At 59.8% G+C, this 24,823-nt stretch overlaps 1 protein-coding gene across 2 annotated transcripts in view; it reads left to right on the forward strand.

The window, feature by feature from the left end:
• Positions 1-19,154, forward strand: part of FHOD1 (formin homology 2 domain containing 1) — a 68,133-nt gene extending 48,979 nt beyond the window's left edge. The window contains exons 11-25 of one of the 2 annotated variants that reach the window (XM_054048949.1): positions 40-147; positions 1,325-1,348; positions 3,746-3,799; positions 7,165-7,295; positions 7,876-7,992; positions 8,760-9,616; positions 11,042-11,194; positions 12,877-13,059; positions 13,538-13,657; positions 14,696-14,857; positions 15,046-15,236; positions 15,639-15,831; positions 15,916-16,078; positions 17,138-17,314; positions 18,123-19,154. In XM_054048949.1, the coding sequence (XP_053904924.1) occupies positions 40-147; positions 1,325-1,348; positions 3,746-3,799; positions 7,165-7,295; positions 7,876-7,992; positions 8,760-9,616; positions 11,042-11,194; positions 12,877-13,059; positions 13,538-13,657; positions 14,696-14,857; positions 15,046-15,236; positions 15,639-15,831; positions 15,916-16,078; positions 17,138-17,314; positions 18,123-18,205 (2,716 nt within the window). In that variant the 3' untranslated portion in view covers positions 18,206-19,154. The remainder of the gene's footprint in view (positions 1-39; positions 148-1,324; positions 1,349-3,745; positions 3,800-7,164; positions 7,296-7,875; positions 7,993-8,759; positions 9,617-11,041; positions 11,195-12,876; positions 13,060-13,537; positions 13,658-14,695; positions 14,858-15,045; positions 15,237-15,638; positions 15,832-15,915; positions 16,079-17,137; positions 17,315-18,122) is intronic. The other variant, XM_054048950.1, reaches the window with a different exon arrangement.
• The last annotated feature ends 5,669 nt before the right edge of the window (positions 19,155-24,823 follow it).

Consider the following 24,823-nt stretch of genomic DNA (forward strand, 5'->3'; position numbering starts at 1 on the left):
CGTGGGGCGTAGGCTGAGTCTGCGCTGCTGTCGTTTCAGGCCCTGCTTCGAGAGTGTTTACAACAGCACGTCCAACGTGCGGCTCTCTGCGCCGGCCTCCCCGGAGGAGAGGGAGCACCCCGGCCTGGGGGAGAGGAGCGTTTTCAAGTGAGTTGCCTCAACTTGGCGGGAGCTGAGGAGTGGGTGCTGGCCCTGCAGGGGCAAGGCGCGAGACAGGCCTGGGGGAGGCTCTGGGCAGGACACTGAGGGAGCGTGAGTCTGAGGGGGGGTACTGCGAGGCCAGAGGGACTGCGAGGCAGAGACACCTCTCCCCCCCACTCCCTGTCCCATCCCCTGTCAGCAGAGATACCGCAGAGTGTGTCTATGCAGCAGAATAAATAAATAAACCACCTGAGAGCCCAGGTCAAGTAACTCAGGCTGGCGCTGTGGGGCTGAAAACAGCAGTGTGGATGTTCCTGCGCGGGCTCTGAGACCCTCCCCGCCTCAGACTTGGCACCAGGGGTTTCCTTTGCAGTGTAGACGTCCCCACACTGACCTGAGCTGGGGCCTGTCCATGGTCTCAGGCGCTCTGGGTGTGTTCCGGCAGTGGGTCGGTGGCGCTGTGTAGCCCCAGGGCCCTTCCTGTGGGGTATCGGGGGGGGCCCATCAACAGCCCATCCTCCTGGGGATGCCTGGGCCCCTGGCCTGCGCAAGAAGGGCTGCGTGCGACAGGGAAGGCCGGTTGTGGATCCGGAATGGTTCCTAGGGCTCAGGAGCCAGCTCCCCCCTGCGGAGGAGCAGGGCTCCTTGGGAGCTCCAGGTGGTGATGGGAAGGGAGCTGTGTGGAGGGAAGCTGTCCGGGTGTGCAGGAGGGGTGTGTAGCGGATGGGCTGGCAGGAGGGGGCAGCACTGCGTGAGAGGGACCCAGCCTACACTGTCCACACTCGCGGGGCGCTCTGGAGTCAGCATGCTGACGTACCCCGTGGAGACAGCACACTGCGGGGGCGGGGTTCCCAGCTGTTGGCCTCTGGGCCCTGCTCAGCTGGGTGGAGGCCTCTAGTGGGTGATCAGTACCCTCCCAAAGGGGGAAAAGGGGAAGGCCCTCCAGCATCCAGCCAGCGTGCTCCCCCCACAGAGTGGGGTCTCTGCGAATACCGGGATCCCAGCCAGCACCATCGGAATGGCCTGCCCGCCTGCCCACTCCTCTGCTGGTGGTGCCCCCTCGGGCTCAGCTCAGGCAGGCTGTCCCCAAGTGGATGGGTGGCATCTCTAGCTCCAGCTCACACTCTCTGCTCCTTCTCTTGGCACTGATTCTCCTCTGCCTCAACTTTCTTTCCTTTTTCAGACTTCACCAAACTGCCCCTGTTTGGTAAGTGACACGGAGGCTGCGTGCGTGTGCATGTGACCCTTCCCGGCATGCTCCTCCCGCGTGCTGTGGCTAGTTTCCTCTCCCTGCCTGCGGCTGGTCTGTCTAGGCCACCTCTCCCTGCGCTCCATTAGGCTGGAGCATGGGCGCTGCACTGGGGTTTGCTTGCATGAGGCTGCATCTGCTGCTTCCAGGCCTGGGTCTCCTCTGAGTGCTGGCCACACGAGTCTGTCCCCATTACATGCTTTGCGTTGCTGGGCAGCACTTCCTGAAACTCCTTCGCTGGGCTGGGAGCTACGTTCCACTCAGCAATCAAGGTCCCATCTTTCCTGATCACTGACCACTGAGCCAGCCACACGAGGCTTTCTCCTAGGCTGGGGCCAGAGACCTCCTCTTGGCACTGAGCTTGTCCAGCCACCTCCATGATGACGCGGGAAACCTCCCTGCTTGTCTCTGCAGCACTTCCCCGCCCTCTGCCCCGTCCCCTCTCTGCAATCTTGAGGGCCAGCAGAGCACCATGCAGCCTGCCCCACTGCCCCTCGCCAGCATGTTGGTTCTTAGTCAGCCATAACCCCAGACATGGTGCGCAGAGCACGCAGCGAGCGACCGGCTAGCCCGCTGCTGGGGCGTGTGGAGCGGCCTGGTGCAGGCCCATGTCTGAGTGAAGCCTGAGCCGCTGCACTCTGACTGCTGGGCTGGCGGTGCCATCCTCTGGGTTGGGGTCTCTGTGTGAGTCCCTCGTGCTGTTCATTTGGGCTGGCCCCTTGTTCTGTGCCTGGATGGAGGGGAGCGGGGAGTTGCCTGGTTATGGCCGGGTCCCCTTCGGGGTTCCAGCATCGGGTTCAGCAGCTGGGCCTGCCCCGGGGCGTCACTAGAACCCGCTTTCCGGAGGCTGCTGTGCGTGGCTGGAGGCTGGCTGTGTTAACTGACAGCTCGTGTGCTGTGGGCGCTGAACTGGGTGTGAAAATGGCTGCCCTCCAAAATGGCTGCCGGGACGCCCTCTGGAGGCATGGTGGGTATGGGAAGGGTGGCAGCCCCCCACCCCTCCACGAGCCCTTGCAATGGACTGGCCCATGTGTGGAACCCCATTCCTTGCCCCAGGGACCTTCGCCACGGCTGCTCCTGTAACGGTCGTGGGGGGAGGGAGCACCTCTGCTGAGGGAGGGGACGACCGGACTGATGGTGGCAGCCTGTTGAGTGACCAGCATGCGCTTTGCCCAGGGGGCTGTCGGCTGGCCTGGGGGGCAGGAGGATCGCACACGGGGTGCTGAGCCCCTCGTCTCTGAGCCCATAGTTAGCGGATCTCGCTTCTCCAGACATGGCTGTCGGTTGGACAGGGCTGCTGCATGGCAGGGATTTTCCCAGTCTGGTGCGCAACGGGCGCTCTCAGTAGAGGTGGGCCCAATGCAGCGGCCAGGGGATGTCCCTGGGCTGGACAAGAGGCTCAGAGCGGCACAGGGAAGCTCCGATTGTGGTGGCAGATGCAGTGTCGACATATCCTACGAGTTAGCCCAGGGTCAGTAGAACACGACGTAGCAGAGCTGGGGTTTGCTAACCTCGGGCTTCAGCGTCTACACTCATTTGTAACCCCAGGTTAGGAGAGGTTGGGTCCCAAGCTGGGGCTCCAGCGTCTTGACTGCATTATAGGCCCGTGTCCAACCACCCGTATCCCAGGCTTCCCAGCATGTGACTACTCTAGCCCTTTGCGGGGAAGACGTGACCATCCACCAAACGTGACTGCCAAGCAGACAAGGGAAGTCAGGCCGTGGGATATTTTTGGCAGATGCCCAGAGCACGAGACCAGTGGGGCTGCTTCTACCCTGCAAAGCAATAGGGGTCGGACCCTGGGTCCTGGCTTGGACTCTGCCCCCTTATGGGACCCTGGGCTTGCCTTGCAGTGTAGACATTCCCTTAGGGTGCGTCCACACTGGAGCTGGGGGTGTGATTCCCTGGACCCGTGCTAGCTCTGATCACGATAGCCTGATCAAATAGTGTCGCCGGGAGGGGCTGTCTGCCCCCAGTACAGTGCCAGCCCAGATATTCTACACGTACCTGAGCAGCTAGCCCCTCACGCTGCTCCTAGCGCACTAGCTCGGTCAGAACTGGTGCTGTATGTCACCCTGAGGTGGAGCTGACGCCTGCAGCCCAGATGTGCCCTTAGATGGATTGGCCTGGAGAGCACTGGGGAGAGCAGGGGCTGGCAACACAGGGGGCAGTGCCGTTCGCTCTGGGGCATGCCGTGCCATTTGTGCTCGGGCTGGAGACCATGGGGCTGCCCTGACGCTGAGAGGCGGCTGCCGTGTGGAGCTGAGAGGCGGTTGCCGTGTGGAAAGCGTGTGGAAAGCATGCGGAAAGCATGGGCCGCGCCGGGCAGCGGTGCTAACTGCTCTTTTCTCTCAGGCGAGAGGAGAGTCCCCCTTTGCGTGGGGACAAGCCCGTTCTGAGGAAGTTTGAGTAAGTACAGATGTGGGTGCATCTTCAGATGTGCCCTCAGTCCCGCTGGAGCCAGGCCTGGGCGCCCCCGGAGCAGAGCAGGTGTAACGATGTAGTTCTGGCGGGACTGAGAGTGCCAATTCAGGACAAATTGTTCAAACAGGGCAGTTACAGCCCAAGGCTGGGGTTTTTCCACCTCTAAGGCAAACCAAACCAGCCAGACAGTGAAGACTTTGGTCTTACCCCACTGGCTAACCACAAGTCACACAAGCAATTCCCTTAGACACTCCAGTTTCCCAGTATCCCCTCCAGTGCCACTCGTTATGGGGACAAATGGTTATGAATCCAATACCCCAGTAAAAGAAAAAAGGTTCTTTCGATCCCAAAGGACCAAGCCCCAGACCCAGGTCAATATACAAATCAGATCTTACCCACAAATTACGCTGTTGCCAATCCTTTAGAATCTAAAGGTTTATTCATAAAAGGAAAAAGATATAGATGAGAGCTAGAACTGGTTAAATGGAATCAATTACATACAGTAATGGCAAAGTTCTTGGTTCAGGCTTGCAGCAGTGATGAAATAAACTGCAGGTTCAAAATCAAGTCTCTGAAACATCCCCAGCTGGGATGGGTCATTCAGTCCTTTGTTCAGAGCTTCAGTTTGTAGCAAAGTCCCTCCAGAGGTAAGAAGCAGGATTGAAGACAAGATGGAGACAAGGCATCCGCCTTTTATAGTCTTTTCCAGGTGTAAGAACACCTCTTTGTTCTTACTGTGGAAAATTACAGCAAAATGGAGTCTGGAGTCACATGGGCCAGTTCCTGCATACTTTGCTGAGTTGCAAGGCGTATCTGCCTTCTCTCAATGGGTCAGTTGTATAGCTGATGGTCCTTAATGGGCCATCAAGCAGGCTAGGCAGAGCTAACACCAACTTGCCTGGGATGTCTCCCAGAAGCATAGCATAAGTTTGAAATACAGACAGTATAGAGCCAATATTCATAACTTCAACTACAAAATTGTTACACACATATAGACCGCATAATCATAACCAGCAACCATAACCTTGTCTTGGACACCTCATTTGACCCCCTTTATACAAGATTTGGTGCCACTACAGGTCCTTGGTTGCAACCATGTTCTATATGGTCCCAGATTATATCAATAACGTCACAGCAGGGCTCCGGTGTTGTTCTCTAGGGTAAATGTCACATGGGTGGTGGGAGCTGGGGGCTGATTGGCTCCCACACATCTGCCTCCCCAAGGCGTGTGTGGTTGCACTTCCCTCAGCCGAGCTGGGGGACAGCGCCCGTCCGAGCCTGGCTTGGGCTGTATCCTCCAGGGCAGAGAGGTTGGGCTGTGGAAAGAGGGGAGATTGGTTTCCTTGACTCCCTCCAGCGTGCTTTGTGGGTAACTCAGCCCCCACAGCGAGCGATAGACACACATTGGTCCCAGCCCTAGCAGGACCCTCCAGCCCTGCCTAGCTCCTTAGAGCACTCTAGCTTGGGAAGCCGTGAGCTTCAAGCCGTGTGCTGGAAGATTTTTAGTGTTTCAACCTTTCCGGGTGTCTGGGCTCCCTGGGCAGTGCTAGAAGCTAGTGGCTTTCGGAGCTAGAACCCTACAGAGTTCAATAGGGGCCCCTGGCTGCAGGCCCAAGACTGCGAGAGCCTCTGCCGGGGACTCCGGAGCTTTGGGGAGCCGGGCGCCTATGTCTGTAGGGGGCGAGCCACACTGCAAGGGCTGACGTACAGCGCTGTGAATAGATTGTACCCTTAGCATTGCCTTTGAGGATCGAATCAGGCAGCGCTCGTGGCGTGAGCAGAAACCGACCTGCGGAATAGTAGGGGGAGCTGGCGCGGGCGTCCAGGCCAGCCGGGCACAAGCTCTGCGGCGGGGCCCCTGGGTCCTTCAGTGCTGCTGTGCCGCCAGCTGCAGCATTGCGGTGGGTCCCTTTCCGTGGCAGACGTCCGAGTGTCGTGAATTACATCGGGCAGGGAGTCGGTTGGGCAGACCAGGATGAGATGGCTCGTTTTGCCTGGCCACCCCGTTTTCCATTCCGACTGTGCTGCAGAGGTGTGCCCGAACAGCACAGGACCCAGACGTTGTCAGGGAAGCTGGAGACGATGGTTGCTGGCGCTTTTGGCACCAGCGAGTCAGTTTGGGACTGAGAGATGCACACATTAGCTGGGTTAACTCTGAGCCCTAATGATGACGGTTTAATTGTTACCCCTTCCCCTGACTGCAGAGCTATCTCCCCAGGCTGAGCGGCTGTTTCAGGCTGAAGGCAGACTGGGGAGACAGCAATGGAGCTGCACCTGTTCCCCAGATCTCAGGGTGACATCGCGGCCACTAGTGCTGGGGGCAGCTTCTTCCGCTAAATAAAAGCTGGGTTCCTGGAGCGTAATTTTGCGGCGAGCGGCACGTTTCGCAGCGAGTTCTGAGGCTGCAGGATCCCCCAGGCCCTATGGGAACTGGCTCCCTTGTTTTCAGTTAGCCTGTGCCCTGGGTTTTGTTACATTCCTAGCTACCCCCAAGGCTGAGATTTAAAGCAAGCTCATGTAATGTCCAGGGAGCCCCGGAAACCTGAGAGGAGCCATTTTTGACATCTTTGAACTGCCCTCGTTGAACATTTTCCTGGGGAACTTCCCCAGCCTGCCCGGAGAAGGAGGGGCTGTCGATCCAGGACACCAGGCGAAGGGAGAGTCCCTGCTCTGTTAAACTATCTTCAACACACTCGGCCACCCTAACTCTGGAGCCCTTCCCATCTCCCCACTGGCCTCTCACATGCCTGCTTTCCCCACAGCCAGAATGCGTCCGCCTCTGGGCTGTGGGTGGCAGCCTGGCACAGTGCTGCACATGAGGGTGGGGAGCGAAGGCAGCAGGATCCTAGCTGGGAACTGCAGTGTGACCCCGGCCCCGGGGACCACTCGAATCCCTAGGCAGGAAGACTGCACCATGCGTGTTGGCAGCTTTCGGGGGGGCTGCCCATCTCGTAAGGGGGCCGGGAGTGTCAGAGGGGGCAATGAGGTGATTTACAGGGTGTGTCAGAGCTGAGCGGATGTCTGGGTTTTCTCTGCCCCAGTGTGGGACGGAGGAGCTGGGGACACCAGAGCTCCCTCATGCGCAGGTGCTCGGATGTCTGGCCAGGCCGTCCCGGCGGCGGGAGGGGAAGGCTGCTGGACCTGGGTGGCTGTAGGCGGGTGCTGGCCTGACATACACATGGCTCCGCGTACTGTGTGGTGGGGTGTGTGCTCTGACCCGAGAGGCGGAGGATGTCAGGCATGCCAGCAGTGCTGTCCCAGGACACGGCTGCCTCTGCTAGACACGTGCACCGTGGCCCTGTGCCCTGCCTGCATGCGGCTGGTCGCAGACATTCAACTCCCTTTTGCAGAGCTCGCTTCTTGGAAAACCTGGCTTCATCCCAAAAGGAGAAGCTGTCTGCAATGTCCAAGGGGCGGCTTGACATCCTCGCCGAAGCCATTCCAGGGGGCGGCCAGCTCAGCCCAGAACCACCCCCAGCAGGTATGCAGGTCTCGTGTGCCCGGTGCGTGCCATGCAGCCCAGAGGGGCAGCGTGCCACCCCCAGCAGGTACGCAGGTCCTGTGTGCCTGGTGTGTGCCACCTTGCCGCTGCCTGTCATTTCCAGCCCCTCCCTTCCCAAGTGACCGGGAGCCAGGCTGCAAGGTCTCATCACAGCTCCCTCCCTTCTAGGGCCCATGAGCACCTGGGGGCAGGGATCCAGCTCCAATCCTGCTGCAGGCCTTGGCCCACTGGGCGTGTGCTCCGGACAGCTGGCAGGACCATGGGGCTCTGCCTGGCTCCGGTGGGAGCGCGCACAGACGCTGTGCATGGGATCTGGGGCTGGCTGTGCAGGTACCAGCCAGGCCAGTGTCTGTGAGCAGCCGCCAGATGCCGGGAGCCCCCTCTCCCCTGGAGGAGTAGGACCCGCCCACTAGGGAAATTCCCCACCATTGCAGGGACTGCACACACGCCCTGGGGGTGGGAGGGGTGATGCCCCAGGGGCCAGCCCGCACTCCCCACCTTGCCCCTGCCCTGCCCAGCGGCACCAGGCTGCCTAACGACTGCTGTGTCCGGGCTGCAGGGAGGCTGGCGCTGAGCGAGGAGAAGGAGCAGAATGAGACGGCGAACGAGCAGGAGCCGCGCCTGCCGTCAGTCGGGATCGCTCCAGGGAGAGACGAGAAAGGAGACGGCACATCAGGCAAGGACCCGCCCTGGGACACCCTGTGGCCAGATGCTCCTGCAACCTGAGTGACCCTCTGCTCCCCTCCCCCAAACGCGCCTGCTTCAGTCACTAGGGACCCAAACCCCCACCACCTTGAACCGCCTGGCGCCTCCCGGAGCCCCCTGCTGCTTGCTAGGCTCTAGCATTCCCGCCCAGTTGTGCCAAGTGACCGCCTGTCCTGCCACCCCAGAGAGGCGCATCTAGTGCCGGGGGTGGGCTTTGCTGCAGCGGGAGTCACTGGCCTGGGGGGCCCTGGGCAAAGGGGCTGTGGCAGTGAGAGCGGGGGGGGGGGCATGGTGAGCGAAGGGGCTGTGGCAGTCAGTGAGAGCGGGGGGAGGCACGGTGGGCAAAGGGGCTGTGGCAGTCAGTGAGAGCAGGGGGGGCACGGTGGGCGAAGGGGCTGTGGCAGTCAGTGGAGGGGGGGCACGGTGGGCAAAGGGGCTGTGGCAGTCAGTGAGAGCGGCAGGGGGGAGTGTAATGGAACTCCTGGATGCCGGGTTGAGCTCGCAAACTCAGAACGGCATGCCATGGAGGTGCCTGGTCTCTGCCCCCGCCCCATGTCCGGCACTGGGCCTTGCAGTGCAGGAGACCTGGGCCTCGGAGCCAGGACAGCCTGCAGGGAAAGGCGCCAGGCCAGCTCTAGCCTGACGTCTAGGGAAGCGTAGGTGAAGCGTGCTGGGGTGCAGGGACACCGTGGGAAGGTGAATGCCCTGGACACGCTCTGTCCTCTGGTTCCTCCACAGGGCGCTGTGTCTCCCCGCAGGAGAGCGACGATCCCTGCCGCTCCGTCTCCTCGGACAAGAAGCTGATGCGCGACATGCTGTTTGCCAAAAGCCACGTGGAGCCGGAGCGGGACCTGCTCGTCCCTGAGGCGTCAGCCTCTGCCCAGCGCCCCCGAGCAGCTGGGGACCAGCTGAGCCAGGCAGAGCTGCAAGGCAGTCAGGACCTGGAGAACGCCAGGCCCCATGGCAAGGCCCCTGACGGGCAGGTCTCTGGCGCCCGGACCCGGCTCCCGCGCACCCAGTCCAGTGTCGAGGCAGAAGCCAACGCTCAGAACGTGGAGCGGGCCCTCCTGACCCCGTTTAAAAAGGACTTTGAGTTCATGTGGGATCGTCCGGAGGCTGGCCCCATGCTGCTGAAGATCAAAGACCTGGACTTCTCAGACCTGGGTGAAGAGGAAGATTTTGATGCCTTAGAGCAAGGGGCAGTAGGAAATGACTCTTTCCATGTGCCTCCTCCACCACCTCCTGGCACTGGGGCACTGACTGCAGGAGGCCTCCTGGCTCCCCCACCACCACCACCCCCTCCTCCTAGCTGTCCCCCACCCCCCGGCTGTCCTCCGCCCCCACCACCCCCTGTTCCTGGCTGCCCACCCCCTCCTGCGTTGCTGGGCCCCCCTGCGCCAGATGGCCGTTCCCCTGCCAAGAAGAAGAAGACGGTGAAGCTCTTCTGGAAGGAGCTGAAACACCCCAGTTCCCGTGCTGGGGCTGGCCGGTTTGGCCGGGGCACCGTGTGGGCGTCCCTGGAGAGAGTGGAGATTGACGCGGCCAAGCTGGAGCATCTCTTTGAGTCCAGAGCGAAGGAAGTGCTGAGTTCCAAGGTATGCCGCAGGTCGGGGGCCAGCGGGCCAGTCCTGACAGCCTGCAGTGGGTGTTGGGGCACTGTGGGGTGTGGCCCGAGCGCTGGCTGCCGTGGCATGCAGGGCTCCCTGGGACTGGCAGGTGTCTCAGGCTCGTAGAGGAATATTGCTGGTGGGTGGGAGAGGCCCAGTGTGGAGCAAAGGCCTGGATTAGCTAGGTTTTCCTTGTCCCTCCCTTTCTCGTAGCGTCAAGAGGAGGATGGTCCTGCTGGACTTCCCGGAGCCTGGGGGGGTCACAGTCCCAGGCCCACAGTCCGAGCGATGCTCAGACACTGCACCGTTGGAGCGGTTCCTTTGGTTTGGTGCGTCAAACGTCGTAGGAAAGCGCCCTCCTGGGTCATGGATCCCGTCCCTGCTGGCACACACAGCCTGTGGACTAGTAGCCCTTTGCGGGGAAAGTGGAGTGAATTCAGTTTGTCCGTTCCACTGGAAGGTCTCACCGAACCCGCCTGTCTGTGACTGGTCCCCTGCTGGTAGCATCCCAGCTGCCTTCCCAGGGCCGTGCCGGTCTGCACTGCTAAGGCAGCCCAGGCTTGAGGGTGGGAGACGGGGTGGAGGGTAGGGCAAAATCCAGGTTTGCCACATGCCAAAAGATAAACCCAGGAGCAGACCGATTCCACGCTTTCTCCCAGGGTGTAACAGCCGCCCCAGCCGAGTGTGCGGTCCGGGGAGGGAGGATTGTGTGGCTTCTCAGAGGAGCATAATATACCACGAGAGTGGAGAATGAAATTCAGTTCTGTTGGAAGTGAGCTAGTGGATCCAGGCTGCCCTGCACAGCCAGATCCTGGCTCTACAGGGCCCATTACAAGCGACGTTTCTGTAGCAGACTATCTGTCTCCACGGCTGGTTCCCAGTTTGGGGCGCATGCCGCTATTTCTTGGTAACTGACCCCAGAGAGAGGGTCCACTCTTCCTTGGGGCCAGTCGAGCCCGGGCGCGTTAGTGTCCCCTCACTGGAGAGAGAAGGGGCCCAGTCTCTCCAGGCGCAGCTCGTCTTGCACCTGGCATGGCCAGTGGCATCTCTGACACCCCGAGCCCAAGGAGGTGCTGGAGACGCTGGCTGTAGTGAAGGTGCAATAGCTCTGCTGTGACCCCTACCAGCGTGCCAGGCCATGCTCTGAAATTGCAAGTTCTGTGGGGTAATCTCCTCACCCACGGGGGTCAGGAAGGACCTTGCTTCTGGGGACAGCACTGCACCATGGTGCATGGGAGGGTGGTGAGGTGGAGCTGCCTTCACCGGATCCTCTGCGTTGGTGTTGATTTGAATAGCTCAGTGACCTGCCGGGGAAATGTGACTGTGTTTCAGGGTAGCCCGTGCGCTCCTAACCTGCCTTTCGGCCCCTTTTCTTCCGTTTCCCATTGCCTGCCCCCCCTCCCCCCTCCGAAGAAAGCTGCTGACGGGAAGAAGTGCACGGTGATCCTCGACCCCAAGAGGAGCAATGCCATTAACATCGGCCTGACGGTGCTGCCGCCCGCTCACATCATCAAGACGGCCATTCTCAACTTTGACGAGTTCGCCATTAACAAAGAAGGGATTGAGGTGAGGCTGCAGCGATTCCTCCCACGAGCCGTTGCTGGTAGTAAATCTTTCCGAGTAAAGAGCAGATGAGCTCCAGCCCTGGAGGGTCACCCGGCCCAAAGCGCGTCTCAATCCGTACTGGGTTTCTCCTCAGCACACCGTCTCTTGTCCCTGCCTTGCACAGAGAGGCTAAGGGACTGGCCCAGGGCTGTCTGTGGCAGAGCAGGGCATTGAACCACGTCCACTAAATCCTAGACTAGTGCCCGGACACTGGACTGGCTCCTGGAGAGGCCAGCCGTCCTCCCTAGCCTGCAGTGTTCTCCGATAGCACTCTGGCTCCAGGGCTGCACGTGCCACGCGGGTTTTCATAGACCTGCACAGCCCAGGCCAGAGCATTTCACTGTGTGGTTCTGCCTCGACTCAGCCCCCTCTGGAGCACAGCTCTTAGAAAGAGAGGCCCAGGTTTGATGTAAAGGCTGCAAGGGACAGGGAATCTGCCCCAGCGCTAGGTCACCTGTTCCAAAGCTTCATTATCTTCGCTGCTATAAAGGTGCACCCGATTCCGGTTTGAATTCTGTTGGCCAGCTTCCAACCACTGGATCTCCTTCAGTTTTTATCTGCTCGGCTAAAGAGCCCTCGGGTGTCAAAGTCTTCTCCCCATTGGCCCAGGAAGCCGCCCATCCAATATTCTGCTAGAGGAGCCTTAAATACCTTAAATAATTATCCTGTCATTCCTTTGGGACGTGGGCAGGGTGACTCCCAGGCCCAGTCCCCAGCTCGGCTTCCCCGTAGTGCATTTCCGACACGGGAAGGGAGTACTGGGGAGAAGCAGCTGCTGTTAGTAGCGTGGGAGCTGGCGCATTGTCTTCCCCAGCCTGTGAATGTTGCTGTGTTGGAGAGTGAGATTCCAGCACAGGCCCTGCGTTCTTTCCTGACATCCCTGTGTGACAGTCGCTGCATCTAGATGCTGGGTGGGCAGTCCCCGCACATAGCTGGGTATTTGTGGGTTCCTTGCAAACAGCGTCTACCCCAGGCTGGCTGACCAGGCTCTCCCGGCCCTTCTCCAGCTCCAGAGTTCATCTGATCTCATTGCATTTTGGTTTTGCCCTGGGCTTGGCCCGTGGATGCCTGTGGTTTGGGGAGGATGAGTCATTCCCCCACCCGCTCTGTCCTTTGATGCCATGTGGCTTAGCTTTGCAGGAGGGGTGCTTGACTGATTGCTCCTGGTTCCCCACTAACAACGAACAGTCCCTTGAAGGAGAGCCCCGCGTGCAAGCCCTTGTGAAGGCAGACTGGAGAGTGCTGTAAGATTGCATCCCCGTCCCCATCCCCTTTGCTCACAGCAGAGCTCACTCCCGGCTTCGCTGGTCCTTGTGTTCTCTTCTAGCCAGAGCGCGGAGAAAAGCACCCGTGCACCCCCAGGATATCGGCACTCCGGAGAGTTACTCTGCTGAGGACAAGAGCGCGCAGGCCTGAAGGCTGTTTGGTTGCCCCGTGCCCTGTTGATGCTAGTCCCGGTGTGGGGTGGGGGAGGTGTCAGTACTCGCCCAGGTGGGCATAGCCAGTCCAATGAACCATGATGTGTGTGACCCTTCAAGGCTACCACTGAGGCCATCTTGACACAGTACGGTTGGTACTACTCTCTGTTTGGGCAGCTAGACCTGACCTGCTGCCTCAGACGTGTGGCTCCTTGTGTCTTACAGAAAATCCTGACCATGGTTCCCACCGACGAAGAGAAGCAAAAGATCCAGGAGGCGCAGCTCGCCAATCCCGACGTCCCCCTGGGCTCAGCCGAGCAGTTCCTGCTCACCCTCTCCTCCATTAGCGAGCTCACGGCTCGCCTCCAACTGTGGGCATTCAAGCTGGACTATGAGAGCATGGAGCAGGTAATGGCACAAACCCAGCCCACTGGCCGTTTCCCCAGCAAACCAGACCACGAACATCCCTGACCTTTGGGTTTGGTAGTGCAGATTCCCCTGGGCATTCCCCTGGATCTCTGCGCCCCCTGCCGTGCCTGGGGACCCTGTGGCAAGTCAGTCCCTGCCTGCTGTTTGCTTTGGATAGGGGCATGGTACAGCCGCGCTCAGCAGCTGTGGGCCAAGGGCCCGGGCCCACTCTGCAGGGGCCGGCAGCCCAGCCTCCCAGGTGCAGGAATTCCCCTGGCTCGGGTGAGTTCCGCGGCCCTCATGCTGAATCCAAGGTCAATGAGCCCACGCGGCGCTGCCCCCTGTCGCAGGGCGGAGCGGGACCCGGCTGGCTGCGGCAAGGTCCCTGGCTCCCCGGTGGAGCGGTGAGTGCGTGCGGGGCCTGGAGCTGGGCGTCGCTGATTTACCAGTCACAGCAGCTGCACCTTTCCCTGTTCAGGAGATCGCGGAGCCTCTGTTTGACCTGAAATTGGGGATGGAACAGCTGGCCAAAAACCAGACCTTCAGATGTATCCTGGCTACTCTGTTGGCCATGGGGAACGTCCTCAACGGCTCCCAGGTGAGGGGTAGAGGGAGGGACCTGGGGTCTCCTGCAGCTGCCAGCGCAGAGCTCCTGGGGGACGAGGTGGCTGCCAGCCGGGGCTTAGAAAGGGATGCAGAGTCCCCGGGGGGAACGGGGCCGGGCCGCCGTCGAAGCGGTGCGCCCAGACCTGCAGATGTGCATTAGAGAGCGGGCAATGCGTGCAACAAGGAACTTGATCCCTGGGGCTAAGGTGCCAAGCTAGGTGGGAAATGCTGGGGGGGGAGGGGGACTGGCTGCTGAGGGGCCAGTGCCTAGCAGCAGGGGGACCTGTAGGGTCGCGCCCAGTGGGCTGACAGGGCTTAGTGCTGGAGGCTGGTCTGTTGCGTTGCTGCAGAACACACCGAGATCTTGTCAAGTGAAAATCCATGCAGGGAAGTGTAAGGGAGAGCAGAGCGGAGGATGGAGTCTGCTCAGTCGGACTGGAAGAAACTACTAAGGGGAATGACCATCTGTGGAATGATGGTGTTAGGGCCTGCCTGGGATTGCGCCAGGTGCTGTACAAACACATTGTGGGAGGCAACCCTGCCCCCAAGAACTCATGGGCTAAAAAGACAAGACGTGGGAGGGGAAACTGAGGCAGAGAGGTGACGTCCACGCAGCAGATTGGCGGCTGTGCTCCCGGGTCAGCACTCTGCCCACTGCACTACGCACTGGTGTCCAGGGAAAACAAAGTGGGAGTAGACGGTGTGCAAGGCGGCAGTGCCAAGCGCCAGAGCTATCTAGAGCAGCCCCAGTGAGACGCTGGGCCATAGCTGAGCTGAGCGGAAGGGGGTACAGAGAATGTCTGGAAGGGTGGGGGGGAGGGGCTAATCGGATCAAATAGCTTCCGCCTCCAGAGGAGCAGATGGGGTGGAAACGGTGCTGGTGCATACCCCTGCCAGGGAGGGCCACGGGCCTGGGATTGCAGCTGTGAAATTCAGCCAGATCACGTGGGAGCCTGGCTGGAGAGGCACGGGGCAGTTGACTCCGGGAAGCGGGGAGGGGTGTCTGGCTGAGCCTGCGTTTGGGTTTCAGAGCCGGGGCTTCGAGCTCAGTTACCTGGAGAAGGTCTCGGAGGTGAAGGACACCGTGCACCGGCAGTCTCTGCTGCACCACCTGTGCCACGCGGTGGTGGAGAGGTTCCCCCAAACCAGCGACCTCTACTCGGAGATCGCCGCCATCACCCGCTCAGCCAAGGTAAGACGCGTGTCGGAACCGGCAGATATTCCAGCTGCCCCGGGGACCCGGGGAGCGACACCTGAGCCTGGCGAGCTGTGTGGCTTCTGCAGGCCTGGGGGCAGAACACGGGGTCGTGTGGGGACGCAGGGCAGCGAGGGGATCCCGAGCGAAGCACGGCCACGGGTGTACCTTCGCTCCTTCCTCAGGTTGACTTTGACGAGCTGGCGGAAAGCCTGAGCCAGCTGGAGCGACGGTGCAAAGCATCATGGGACAGCCTGAAGGCCATCGCCAAGCACGAGACCAAACCGGGCCTGAAGAGCAAGCTGATGGACTTCCTGAAGGACAGCTCCCGGAAGATCCACGTTCTGAAGGTGGTGCACAGACGCATACTCCACAGGTCGGTCTGCCTGCTGGGCACGGACCCCCCAGGGCTTGCTATGGCTGCCCTCGCGGGGCAGGGGGCGAATGGGGGCGGGGGGGAGCATTTGGCTGGGGGGAAGGGGTGAACGGGGGTGACAGGGTAGAAGGCTGTGGGGAGGGAGCATTTGACTGAGGGGAGGGGAAATGTTCCTTATTCCCAGTGGAGTTGAGAGTGTTCCCAGCTCTGCGGGGGCAGGGAACTGGAGTGTGGGGGGGATGGCTGGCAGAGGGGGAAGGGGAGAATCCGGGCTGATTCAAGGACTCCCCCGTCCCTTCTGGCAGTGATAGTCAGGGCGGCCTGAGGCGGCTCCAGGTGCAGGAGGGATCATGGGGCCCCCCGTGTCCTCCCCTCGCCCCCAGCTGCTCCGTCTCTCGGCAGGTTCCGCTCCTTCCTGCTGTTCCTGGGCTACTCGCCGGCGGCCGCGCGGGACATGAAGGTGACGGGGTTCTGCCGGCTCCTGCGGGAGTTCGCCCTGGAGTACCGCACGTGCCGAGAGCGCGTCCTGCAGCAGCAGCGCAAACGGGCCGCGTACCGCGAGAGGAACAAGACCCGGGGCCGGATGATCACGGAGGTACGGGGCTGCCCTGGGGGCTGGGGGCCTGCTGAACCCGATGCCTCCCCGTCCCCTCACGCTGGCCGTCTCCTCTCTCCACAGATGGAGCGATTCTCCGGCATGGCCGACAGCCCTGAGGCAAGCCCCTCTCCAGCCGTGGGGTCGGCCTGCCCAGAGCAGCAGGCGGATGCAGGCCACGAGACCATGAAGAGTGTGTTGAGCTCGGCTCTGGAGCCCCACAGCCGGCGCAGCAGGGCCAGCCGAGGTAGGGGTCTGCGGCCAGCCGAGTGATTGCACTTGCCCCAGGGCACGCCGGGCAGCAGCTGGCATCACCCTGACTGCATCTCCATGTGTGGCTCTGCGCAGGCCCCAGGCTCAGCTGGGCGCGTGCCAGGGCCCCGCACTGTATGGAGCAGAGCCCGGCTCTCCCAGCGCACTGGGCTGTGGGCACGGATCCCAGCACTGTCTGTGCTGCAGCTGCTCCGGGGCCCTGCTGTATTTGTGGGACCGCAGGCTCATTCCTGCCCATGCCCCAGTGCCTCGGTGCTGGTCTGTGAGCAGCCAGGGCCCCCGGAGGCCCTGCGACACGAACTGCCCAAATGCCCCCCTCCAATGGAGGACGTGACACTGGGGGTCCTGCCATCCTGCACCCCCCACACACACCTTCTAGAGGACAGGATGCTGGGGGCCCGGCCGGCCCGGCCCTTCCTCTCTGGGTCCTGAGTCCGGGGTCCTGGCTCGCTGCCCAGCTCAGCACTGCTGGGCTGCCCCATTCGTGGGGCCCTTTGGGATCGGGGAGATGGAGCTCGATTACTGCTGGGCCAGTTCCCTCAGCCTGCAGCGGGGCTCGCTCAGGGGCAGGCAGGGTGCAGCACTGCTCCCCAGCCAGGTACGGCCCCACACCCCATGGGCTCCAGAGCGCTGGCCTGAACTGGGGGACACCACGCGGCCCACTCCCCAGCTGCAGGGCATTTGGGGGGAGCATGGGGTGTGGGAGGGATTGCTGGGGTGCAGAGGAGAAGCTGTTGGACTCTTGGGGATGACAAGCATTCAGCAGTGGTGGGAAGAGGTGCTTGCTGCGGGGTTAGCTGATGGGTTTGGCAGTGGGAGGTGGGTTTGGCAGGGGGGCAGTAGGGCAGCCGCGGGGAGAGGTGGGAGCTGGCAGCTGAGGGATGGGAAGCAGCCGAGTGGCGTGGGGGCTGTGGCAGCAGGGTGTGGCAGCCGGAGGTGTTGGCTGGGAGGGGGCTGAGCTTGGCAGGGGGACGGGCTGCCGCACACCAGCTGCTCCGGTCCCTTGGCCGACGTTCCTGTGCTCTCCGGGCAGGCGTGGGTCGGTCAAGCCCCTCCAGCGGCTCCGTGCCCCAGGACGACAGCTCCGGCTCCCCGGCCGACGCCTCGGATGAAATCATGGATCGCCTTGTGCAGTCCGTCACCCACAGCGCCGGCCCGCGGCCGGGCGCCGCCAAGGAGCGCAAGAGGTCACGTGTCAGCAGGAAGTCCAGTAAGTGCCATCCCCGGGCAGAGCCTGCCATGGGGCCAGGGCCGAGCCGTGCCATGGCATTGCTGGGCAGGAGGGGCTCTGCCTCTGCCAGCCAGGGTGACTGCTGGGAAACTGGCGTCATGGTGTCCGGTTTGACCCGCTGGGCAAGAGAGTCTTCGTGTGCAAAGCCTGTGGGAGGCGGAGCCAGGAGCTGTGCAGGCCCTGGTGTGGGCACTGCCCCGGTGCTGCTGCCAGCCTGTGGGGGGAGCGGGCAGGGGGCAGACCCCAGGGCTCCCACCATTGCCCCAGCTGGCTGGTGCTGAGGGGCCGCGCAGGCTGGAGGCTGTCCCACTCCTGCAGAGCCCGCAGAGCAGGCATGGGCCCCTCCGGCCTGGCAGCTGGGCTGAGCGTGTGGTCGTGTCCCGGTTTGGGTGGGCTCACTGGAGTCTCCCCCGTGGCTGCTCAGAGCAGGCGTGATGGCAGGGGCGGAGAGGGAAGGCCGCCCCCTAGGCAGGGTCCTAGAGCCGTTTGCCACCCAGCAGACCTGAGCTGTGCCCTGCCTGCCGACCCACCCCCGTGTGACGCTGGCAGCAGACCTGAGCTGTGCCCTGCCTGCCGACCTGCCCCCATGTGACGCCGGCAGCAGACCTGAGCTGTGCCCTGCCTGCCGACCCGCCCCCGTGTGACGCTGGCAGCAGACCTGAGCTGTGCCCTGCCTGCCGACCTGCCCCCATGTGACGCCGGCAGCAGACCTGGGCTGTGCCCTGCCTGCCGACCCGCCCTCCGTGTGACGCCGGCAGCAGGGCCCTAATTCTGCCTTTCTCCCCAGTGCGGCGGACTCTGAAGAGCGGCCTGAGCGATGACTTGGTGCAGGCCCTGGGCCTGGCGCAAGCTCCCAGCGTGCAAGTGTGACGGTTGCCATGGCCAGCGGAGCCGCTGCGGAAGGAGCCTGCCTAGAGCCCGCGATGCCCCACTCCCCGGAGCGAGCGGGGCCATGAACGCGCTGAGCGGGAGCCCGGCCGGCCCAGCCCAGCGCTCTGCGGCCTGGAGGAAGGCAGTCGCTGGGCAGGGCCGGTGTTTGGGGAGCACCGAGCCCCTGCCCCGGGGCCGCAGCCCAGCATGCTGACACCACTGGAGCCTCTCTGAAGCGTCGCCTGCTGGTGCCACAGGATGGGCACTCACGCCACAGTGGCTACTGCTTCTCCCCACCCCCACCATGGGCCTCCCTGCGTCCTGTCCCCCCCACACACCCTGCCCTATGGGCCCCCCCACATCCTGCCGTCCGTCCGGCCCGTGCTTTCCTGCAGTGGGGCCGTGCGCCGAGTGGATTTGCTCTGGGGACACTATAGTATTTGAGCCCTTTGTGGGTAGCTGGCGAGTGCAACGTGTGCTGTGGATTAGTTTGGCTGGGCCCTGCAAAGAGAAGCGCTGGCTGCAGCAGAGGCTTGGGCATGGATGGGCTGCATAGCACTGCCACCGCACTCCATCTCCTTGGGTTTGCATCCTGCCTTTCCCCTTCGGGTCGCTGGATTCCAGGGCTTCTCCGAGACTTCCCAGGGTCTCGCTAGGAAGCGAGTAGCATTTCCCTGGTGGCTGGCACTGGCTGGCACCTGCATCCTCCCAGGGCTCCTGGTGATGGGCGGGGTCTGCGTGTGCACTAGCTGAGCAGTGCGTGGAAGCCCCCCTCCCCTGGGGGAGCACAGGGCTGGCTGGTCGCCCGGGATGTGCAGTCAGACCCCCGTTATGGTGAGTCGGGTTGTGTGCACTGCAGCCACCCTCCAGCAGCACCTGGGGTGGGAAGGTCCCAGGGCAGTCGCTGGGGCCGGTGCCAATTGGACTGAATAAAGACACCTGCTGTTGATTGCTGTTCTGCGGTTCTCTGTTCAATACAGCCGGGCAGGAGCCCGGCTCTCCTCTTCCCTGCCCATCCCAGCTGCGTCTAAGGCCACTTGGTCACATCACTGAGCTCTGATCACCCCCATGGTGTGCAGGGAGCTCCTCATCCCACCCCTCTGAGCCGTGGGTCGCTGGCTGTGTTCCCATCCCCGAGGGGCTGTGTTTGGAGCCCGCCAGTGGCACCTACCCTCTCCCTGAGCTCAGCTGCGTTTCGGCCCCTGGGGTCGTCGGCCCCTGGGGTCGTTGGCGCCAGGGCCGGCTCCAGCATTTCTGCCGCCCCAAGCCAAAAAAAAAAAAAAAGCTGCGATTGCGATCAGCGGCGGCAATTGGGGGAAAAAAAAGCCGCGATCGGCAGTTCAGCGGCAGGTCCTTGGCTCCTAGAGGGAGTGAGGGACCTGCTGCCCCCGAATTGCCGCAGGTGCCGCCCCTCTCCCTCGGCCGCCCCAAGCACCTGCTTGTTGAGCTGGTGCCTGGAGCCGGCCCTAGTTGGCGCGGGCGCTGTGCTGGGGTGCGGGGAGGGCGGGTGCTGAGACGAAGGGCGTGGAGAGGCCAGGGCGAGGGGGGATATACTCCAGTGGTGCCTGCTCCAAGCAAGGGGTGTGCTGTGTGGCACTATCCCCTGCCCCCAGGAAACGCCGCCCCGTTCCCTGCAGAGCCCGGCCTGGCACGGCAGAGGGGCTCGAGGTGAGTCCTGGGGACGAGGCTCATAGCCTGACTCCTGGGCTTGTTTGAATGGTTCCGTCAGGCCCCAGAGAGAGGGTCTGTCCTGGCCTCGCTGTCTGCTGGGCCCGGGGGCCAGTGGTGCTAGGGAAGTGCGGTCGTTACCCCAGCAAGGCCAGGTGCTCTTCCCGTTCCGCACGGCCAGCCGGGGCAGCGTGTGCAGCCCTCCGCTAGATTGCACATGGAGCTCAGAGCCCAGCTGGAAACCATGGGGGGCTGAAGTCTGGTGAAGAGTTCGGGTCCTCCAATGCGCCTGTCTGGGCCAGGCTGTGCTGCTGAGCGGGGCCGGGGATCCTTCCTGACCCTTCTCCCACTGGTGACCAGCTGTGCACTGAAGCCCAAGATGGGGAGACCCTTTCAGTTTTTACCTGAGTGCCGCACTTGGGCAGGAGGCACCCACTGCGCAACACTGCAAAATACAGAGGGAAACTGAGGCACGCATAGAACTTATAAAAACATTTCAGAAGATTCCCCATGGCATACAGAGCAGGCCGAGCGTTCAGTCGTAGGAGACCGCAGAGGGCGCTCGCAGACATGGAGCATAACTAGCAGCACCAGGACAGTGACACAATTCTCAGGAAAGCGTCCGCAGGCTATTTAATGCTCACAAGTGAGGCCCTCAGTGCTACATCTCAGCTCCATCCCTGCTCGGACATCACGGAGGGGACCGTTGTCTGTGGGAGAAAAGTAAAGGGGTTTGGCTGGGTGGCCGAGTGGGTCATCTCCCGGGGGTAAAAACACTGCATGTAGTAAGGCAGTGGAGTGTACAGTGGAGGCACGCTTCAGTGCTGGAAGCCGGGTAATAAACAAGGGATTAGGCTCAGTTATGAAACGAGATCGGCTATGATTTTGACCCCTGCCCCTGGTGGGAGGAGTCACATGACGGGGATGTTGATGTCACTGGATACCCCCTGGTCAGGAAGGACAGAGTGAGCAGAAGGGGCGTGGCCTGGACATCACAAATCCTGCCCCCTGCACTAGTGACTGACAGCTCAGTTCAGAGGGGCAGGAGTATTAACTGGGTCAGTGTATTAACGACGTGTCACAAGGCAGGATACTGGGCGGCGTCTGTTACAGAGACCAGTCGGACAAGGGAGCAGGATGAGCAGCTGCTTAAACGTCCATCCCTAATGTGTAGCGAGAAAGACAGTGTTATCGGGGGGGAGGGGATTTCATTGTCCGGGGGGAGACATGCTGGAGCTTTCATGCTGCCACTAGTAAGATATGCTTGGAGGTTCTAAAAATTATAGATGACTTTCTGACACAAGAATTGGGGTCATTCCTCATTCTGACAGATACAGCTGAATTGATCATAGAACTAAATTTGATGGTTGCGTAGGCATAAGCCATCATGACAATTTCATTTACTAGGTGCAAACAGAATATAGTCAAGTCCAGGAATATAGATACTTGATGCTTTAAAAGGGCCAACTTCCCCAAAGTGAAAACAACCATGAGCAAAACTGAGGGGGAGGAAATATTTAAACATGCAAATGTGGATGATGATTGGGAATGGTTTAAGAATGCTTTATTAGATGCAAAACCAAACAACAGACACTCACTGTTCTGCAATCACAAAAGAAGGCTTTTTAATTAATAAAAAAAATCCTAGTGAAGAGGAGAGGTGAAAGAAGCAACACAAATGTACGTATAAAAATGGGGAAGCTGATACCATGGAATACGTATCAGCGGGTAAGATATGCAGACAATTGAAAAGGGAAGCTAAAAGTATCTGTGAAAAATCTATGGCAGTAGGACCAAGGGGAAGAATTTTCAAAAGTGCCTAAATGACTTAGGAGCCTGAATCCCATTTTCAAAAGTGACTTAGGTTATTAGGGTCCTGAAAAGGTGTGTGATCTGGAAAGCTCTTCAGCTGCACCATACCATGAGAGCCAGTAGGCAGGAGAAAAAGGCCAGCTCAGGGATGGGGCTGGGGTCTCTACAGACACCCAGCATTTAACGGTGCCATAAAACAACCCTTGTGGCAGCTTGGCACACCTAAGTCCGGCAGGACCCCTCACTCCTCGGAGTCTCTGGGGTGCCTGCTGGGGAGTTGCTCTCTGGCCCACTCATCCTTGTTGCTGTGACACTTCCCCCAGTATCTAGTCTGTTCCCTGCCACAGCTCGGTGCCATTGCAGCATGTTGCCTTAGCCTGTGCCAGTTAAGACAAAGCCCTGGCTGGGATGATTTAGTTGGGGATTGGTCCTGCTTTGAGCAGGGGGTTGGACTAGATACCTCCTGAGGTCCCTTCCAACCCTGATAGTCTATGGCCTTGGCTACACTTACCAGCTAGTTCGACGGCTGGAAATCGAAGTTCTGGGTTCGACTTATCGCGTCTAGTCTGGACGCGATAAGTCGAACCCGGAAGTGCTCGCCGTCGACTGCGGTACTCCAGCTCGGCGAGAGGAGTACCGCGGAGTCGACGGGGGAGCCTGCCTGCCGCGTGTGGACCAAGGTAAGTTTGAACTAAGGTACTTCGACTTCAGCTACGTTATTCACGTAGCTGAAGTTGCGTACCTTAGTTCGAATTAGGGGGGGTAGTGTAGACCAAGCCTATTCTTAGAGTGCTGGGAAGCCACATAACACCACCTTTCCCCCCAAACGGTCAGTAATTACCATCTTTAACACGGGGAGGGGAGGGGAGGACACTTTCTAAAGACCCTCTCCAGCTAACAGGAAAGGGAACGAGGCCTGTTGTTACAAGGAAAACCTGACGTTGCAAATGCTTCAACTCTTTTAATAAAAGGTGAAGAGGATTGTCAATGGTGTGTTTGCCGTGGGACTAAGCAGGCTGAGGTCTGTGTGCCAAGCCCCAGACGGGGACATGTTAACACTTTGACTCTCGGGGACCATGTATTCCATTGAAATTAACACAGCAGGGGCCTGCAGCTGCTCAGGAGGGTGACGGGGGGTCCTATGCTGCTTTCCCAGTGTCTCAGGGAAAAGAAGGGGAGCCTCAGTCTCATGGGGACGTGTTAAAAGCGCGGCCACACTGGGTCAGACCAATGGTCTATCTAGCCCAGCAGCCTGTCTTCTGACAGCGGCAATGCCAGGTGCTTCCGAGGGAACGAACAGAACAGGCAGTCACTGAGCGATCCATCTCCTGTCAGCCAGACCTGGCTTCTGGCAGTCAGAGGCTTGGGGACACCCAGAGCACGGGGTTGCATACATTCCTGACCATCTTGGCTAATGGCCATTGCTGGACCTGTCCTCCAGGAACTTATCTAGTTCTTTTTTCAACCCAGTTATAGTTTGGGCCTTCACAACAAGTGCCACAGGTTGACTGTGCGTTGTGTGAAGAAATACTTCCTTTTGTTTGTTTTTTAATCCTGCTGCCTGTTAATTTTACTGGCTGACCCCTGGTCCTTGTGTTATGAGAAGGAGAAAATAACACTTCCTTCCACCACACCAGTCATGATTTTATAGACCTCTTCATATCCCCTCTTCGTCATCTCTTTTACAAGCTGAAAAGTTCCAGTCTTATTAATCTCTTCTCATACCGAAGCTGTTCCATTCCCTTCATCTTTTGTTGCCCTTCTCTGCACCTTTTCCATGTCTGATGTATCTTTTTTGAGATGGGCAAACAGAACTGCATGCCGTATTCAAGCTGTGGGCGTACCATGGATTCATATAGTGATGATATGATATTTTCTGTCTTACTATCTATCCCTTTCTTAATGGTTCCTAACAATCCCTTAGCTTTTTTGGCTGCCGCTGCACATTGAGTGGGTGTTTTCAGAGAACTATCCACAATGACTCCAAGATCTTTCTTGAGTGGTAATAGCTAATTTAAACCCCATCATTTCATATGTATAGTTGGGATTGTTTTCCAATGTGCATTACTTTGCACTTATCAACATTGAGTTTCATTTGCCATTTTGTTGCCCAGTTTGGGGAGATCCCTTTGTAGCTCTTCGCAGTCTGCCTGGGACTTAACTATCTTGAGTAATTTTGTATCTTTTCCAAACTTTGCCAACTAACTGTTTACCCCTTTTTCCAGATCATTTATGAATATGTTGAATAGGACTGGGCCCAGTACAGACCCCTGGGGGACACCACTATTTACCTCTCTCCATTCTGAAAACTGACCGTTTATACCTACCCTTTGTTTCCTATCTTTTAACCAGTTACTGATCCATCTTATGCCATGACTGCTTCGTTTGCTTAATGGCCATTGGTGACAGACCATGTCAAAGGCTTTCTGAAAGTCCAAGTACACTATATCCACTGGATCCCCCTCGTCCACATGCTTGTTGATGATCTCCAAGAATTTAATGGATTGGTGAGACATGATTTCTCTTTATAAATACTGTGTTTTCTCTTCCTCAACAGATCATGTTCAGTCTGTGTCTGATAATTCTGATCAATTTGCCTGGTCCTGAAGTTGGCCTGTAATTGCCAGGGTCACCTCTGGTGCCTTTTGTCACAGAGCCCCCCGGGCGATGCTCTGGAACTGCTCCCCACAAAGCCAGTCAGGACTTTGGGGAGCCTCCTCTCCCATGGAGCAGACTGTCTTCAGGGCAAGACGCTCACACGGCTTCACCTCCTGGGTCTCTCCTTGGAGCTTTCAGCATATGCCCCTCTGTGCACTTCCCACAGTGAGTCCGCCCAGGCGGGGTCCTGGGAAAGCCAGAGGGTCCTGCACACACCCCCACTTCTCAGACAGATGTGACTCTCAGCCAGCAAGTAAAACAGGTTTATTAGATGACAGGAACACGGTCTAAAACAGAGCTTGTAGGTACAAAGAACCGACCCCTCAGCCGGATCCATCCTGGGGTCCCGCGAGCCAGACACCCCAGTCTTTTGCCCTCACTCCTAGTCCCAGCCAGTTCCAAACTGAAACGCCCTCCAGTCCCTCCTTCTCTGCTGAGTTCCTTTCCCGGGCCGGGAGGTCACCTGATCTCTTTGTTCTC

This window comes from Malaclemys terrapin, chromosome 14, assembly GCF_027887155.1.
Source record: "Malaclemys terrapin pileata isolate rMalTer1 chromosome 14, rMalTer1.hap1, whole genome shotgun sequence".
Lineage (NCBI taxonomy): Eukaryota > Metazoa > Chordata > Testudines > Emydidae > Malaclemys > Malaclemys terrapin.